The 4,118-nt window shown below is 40.2% G+C and overlaps 1 protein-coding gene across 1 annotated transcript; it reads left to right on the top strand.

Annotated features, from left to right (window-relative positions):
• The first annotated feature begins 258 nt into the window (after positions 1–258).
• On the top strand, positions 259–681 carry LOC116752039 (profilin-1-like). Its single transcript, XM_032628613.1, has one exon. The coding sequence runs from the start codon at positions 259–261 to the stop codon at positions 679–681; it is 423 nt and encodes a 140-aa protein (XP_032484504.1).
• The last annotated feature ends 3,437 nt before the right edge of the window (positions 682–4,118 follow it).

The following is a 4,118-nucleotide window of genomic DNA, read 5'->3' as shown; positions in this document are numbered from 1 at the left end:
GACACCCATAATTTTACACAGTATTCATGCAAAATGTTGTTTTCAAATTTATTGGTATGAAGATGTTACTATCCTTCAATTCAAAAGTAATGCAGAGGAAGTGGCGGTGCGAGGGCTGCAGCACAGCTAGCAGAGCCGCGGTCCGGACCGCAGCGCGTGCCCGAAGCTCTCCGCCTTCCCCTGCCCATCAGCCCGAGGCAGCCCGAGCCCAGCCCCTGGCCCCAGCAGCAGCCCCGAGAGCACCCCAGTAGCAGCGCCATGGCCGGGTGGAACGCCTACAAAGACAAGCTCATGGTGGAAGGGACCTGTCAGGACATGGCAATCGTGGGCTATAAGAACTTGCCCTCCATCTGGGCAGCCGTTCCTGGAAAAAACTTCGTCAACATCACACCAGCTGAGGTTGGTGCCCTGGTTGGCAAAGACCGGTCAAGTTTTTACGTGAATGGGCTAACGCTTGGGGGCCAGAAATGGTCTGTGATCCAGGACTCACTGCTGCAGGACGGGAAATTTACCATGGATCTTTGTACCAAGAGCACCTGCGGAGCCGCCACTTTCAATATCATTGTTACCCTGAATGCCAAGACGCTAGCCCTGCTGATGGGCAAAGAAGGTGTACAGGATGGTATGATCAACAAGAAATGTTATGAAATGGCCTCCCACCTGAGGCGTTCCCAATACTGACCTCGTCTGTCCCCCCCACCCCGCCCCCAACTCCCCACTGCTTTTGCACGCTTCTACATCCCACACACACGTACACCCTTTTTATTCTGGGGGCCATTACCCCACACCCCTTATTGCTGCCAAAACCACATGGGCTGGGGACCTGGGCAGGAAGGACAGACACGCTTCCCCCAACACATGCCCCTCCTGTGTGTGGTTTGAAAACTTCTGTTTTGGGCTTTTTTTTTTTCCCAATAAAAAGGGTTATACTAAAAAAATAAAAATAAAAAACCAATTGTACCCATATATGTCTCTTTTATTTTAACATCTTTATTGGAATATAATTACTTTACAATGGTGTGTTAGTTTCTGCTTTATAACAAAGTGAATCACCTATACATACACATATATCACCATATCAACACCCTCTTGCATCTCACTCCCACCCTCCCTATCCCACCCCTCTAGGTGGTCACAAAGCACAGAACTGATGTCCCTGTGCTATGCGGCTGCTTCCCACTAGCTATCTATTTTACATTTGGTAGTGTATATATGTCCATGCCACTCTCTCAATTCGTCCCAGCTTACCCTTCCCCCTCCTCGTGTGCGCAAGTCCACTCTCTAAGTCTGCATCTTTATTCCTGTGCTACCCCTAGGTTTTTCAGAACCACTGTTTTTTTGTTTTTGTTTTTTTAGATTCCATATATATGTGCTAGCATATGGTATTTGTTTTTCTCTTCCTGACTTACTTCACTCTGTATGACAGACTCTTGGTCCATCCACTTCAATACAAATAACTCAATTTCGTTTCTTTTTTATGGCTGAGTAATATTCCATTGTATCTATGTTCCATATCTTCTTTATCCATTCATCTGTCGATGGGCACTTAGGTTGCTTCAATGTCCTGCTATTGTAAATACAGCTGCAATGAACATTGTGGTACATGACTCTTTTTGAATTATGGTTTTCTCTGGGTATATGCCCAGTAGTGGGATTGCAGGATCATATGGTAATTTTATTTTTAGGTTTTTAAGGAACTTCCATACTGTTCTCCACAGTGGCTGTATCAAATACATTCCCACCAACAGTGTATGAGGGTTCCCTTTTCTCCACACCCTCTCCAGGATTTATTGTTTCTAGATTTTTTGGTGATGACCATTCTGACTGGTGTGAGGTGATACCTCACTGCAGTTTTGATTTGCATTTCTCTAATGATTAGTGATGTTGAGCATCCTTGCATGTGTTTGATGGCAATTTGTATATATTCTTTGGAGAAATGTCTGTTTAGGTCTTCTGCCCATTTTTGGATTGGGTTACTTGTTTTTTTGATATTGAGCTGCATGAGCTGCTTGTAAATTTTGAAGATTTATCCTTTGTCAGTTGCTTCATTTGCAAATATTTTCTCCCATTCTGAGGGTTGTCTTTTTGTCTTGTTTATGTTTTCCTTTGCTGTGGAAAAACTTTTAAATTTCATCAGGTCCCATTTGTTTATTTTTGTTTTGATTTCCATTTCTCTAGGAGGTGGGTCAAAAAGGATCTTGCTGTGATTTACGTCATAGAGTGTTCGGCCTATGTTTTCATCTAAGAGTTCTATAGTGTCTGGCCTTACATTTAGGCCTTTAATCCATTTTGAGTTTGTTTTTGTGTATGGTGTTAGGGAGTGTTCAAATTTCATTCTTTTACATGTAGCTGTCCAGTTTTCCCAGCACCACATATTGAAGAGGCTGTCTCTTCTCCATTTTATGTTCTTGCCTCCTTTGTTGTAAATTAGGTGACGATATGTGCGTGGGTTTATCTCTGGGCTTTCTATCCTGTTCCATTGATCTATATTTCTGTTTTGGTACTGGTACCATGCTGTCTTGATTACTGTAACTTTGCAGTATAGCCTGAAGTCAGAGAGTCTGATTCCTCCAGCTCCATTTTTCTTTCTCAAGATTGCTTTGGCGATTCAGGGTCTTTGGTGTTTCTGTACAAATTGTGAAATTCTTTGTTCTAGTTCTGTGAAAAATGCCACTGGTAGTTTGATAGAGATTGTATTGAATCTGTAGATTGCTTTCAGTAGTAGTAGAGTCATTTTCACATTGTTGATTCTTCCAATCCAAGAACATGGTATATATCTCTCCATCTGTTTGTATCATCTTTGATTTTTTCATCAGTGTCTTATAATTTTCTGCATACAGGTCTTTTGTCTCTTTACATAGGTTTATTCTTAGGTACTGTATTCCTTTTGTACCAATGGTAAATGAGAGTGTTTCCTTAATTTCTCTTTCAGATTTTGCAACATTAGTGTATAGGAATGCAAGAGATTTCTGTGCATTAATTTTGTATCCTACTACTTTACCAAATTCATTGATTAGCTCTAGTAGTTTTCTGGTAGCATCTTTAGGATTCTCTATGTATAGTATCATTTCATCTGCAAACAGTGACAGTTGTACTTCTTCTTTTCTGATTTGGATTCCTTTCATTTCTTTTTCTTCTCTGATTGCTGTGGCTAAACCTTCCAAAACTATGTTGGATAATAGTGGTGAGAGTGGACAACCTTGTCTTGTTCTTGATCTTAGTGGAAATGGTTTCAGTTTTTTACCATTGAGAATGATGTTGGTTGTGGGTTTGTCATATATGGCCTTTAATATGTTGATGTAAGTTCCCTCTATGCCTACTTTCTGGAGGGTTTTTATCATAAATGGATGTTGAATTTTGTCAAAAGCTTTCTCTGCATCTATTGAGATGATCATAAGGTTCTTTTCCTTCAGTTTGTTACTATGGTGTATCACATTGATTGATTTGCATGTATTGAAGAATCCTTGCATTCCTGGAATAAACCCCACTTGATCTTGGTGTATGATCCTTTTAATGTGCTGTTGGATTCTGTTTGCTAGTATTTTGTTGAGGATTTTTGCATCTATGTTCATCAGTGAATTTGGCCTGCAGTTTTCTTTCTTTGTGACATCTTTGTCTGGTTTTGGTATCAGGGTGATAGTGGCCATTACAATGAGATTGGGAGAGTTCCTCCTTCTGCTGTATTTTGGAAGAGTTTGAGAAGGATAGATGTTAACTCTTCTCTAAATGTTTGATCGAATTCACCTGTGAAGCCATCTGGTCCTGGGCTTTTGTTTGTTGGAAGATTTTTAATCACAGTTTCAATTTCGGTGCTTGTGATTGGTCTGTTTATATTTTCTATTTCTTCTGGATTCAGTCTCAGAAGTTTCTGCTTTTCTAAGAATGTGTCCATTTCTTCCAGGTTGTCCATTTTATTGGCATATAGTTGTCTGTAGTAATCTCTCATGGTCCTTTGTATTTCTGCAGTGTCAGTTGTTACTTCTCCATTTTCATTTCTAATTCTGATTAATTGACTCTTCTCCCTTTTTTTCTTGATGAGTCTGGTTAATGGTTTATCAATTTTGTTTATCTTCTCAAGGAACCAGATTTTAGTTTTATTAATCTTTGCTATCATTTCC

This window comes from Phocoena sinus, chromosome 3, assembly GCF_008692025.1.
Source record: "Phocoena sinus isolate mPhoSin1 chromosome 3, mPhoSin1.pri, whole genome shotgun sequence".
Lineage (NCBI taxonomy): Eukaryota > Metazoa > Chordata > Mammalia > Artiodactyla > Phocoenidae > Phocoena > Phocoena sinus.
This window is presented reverse-complemented; position numbering and strand designations above follow the sequence as displayed.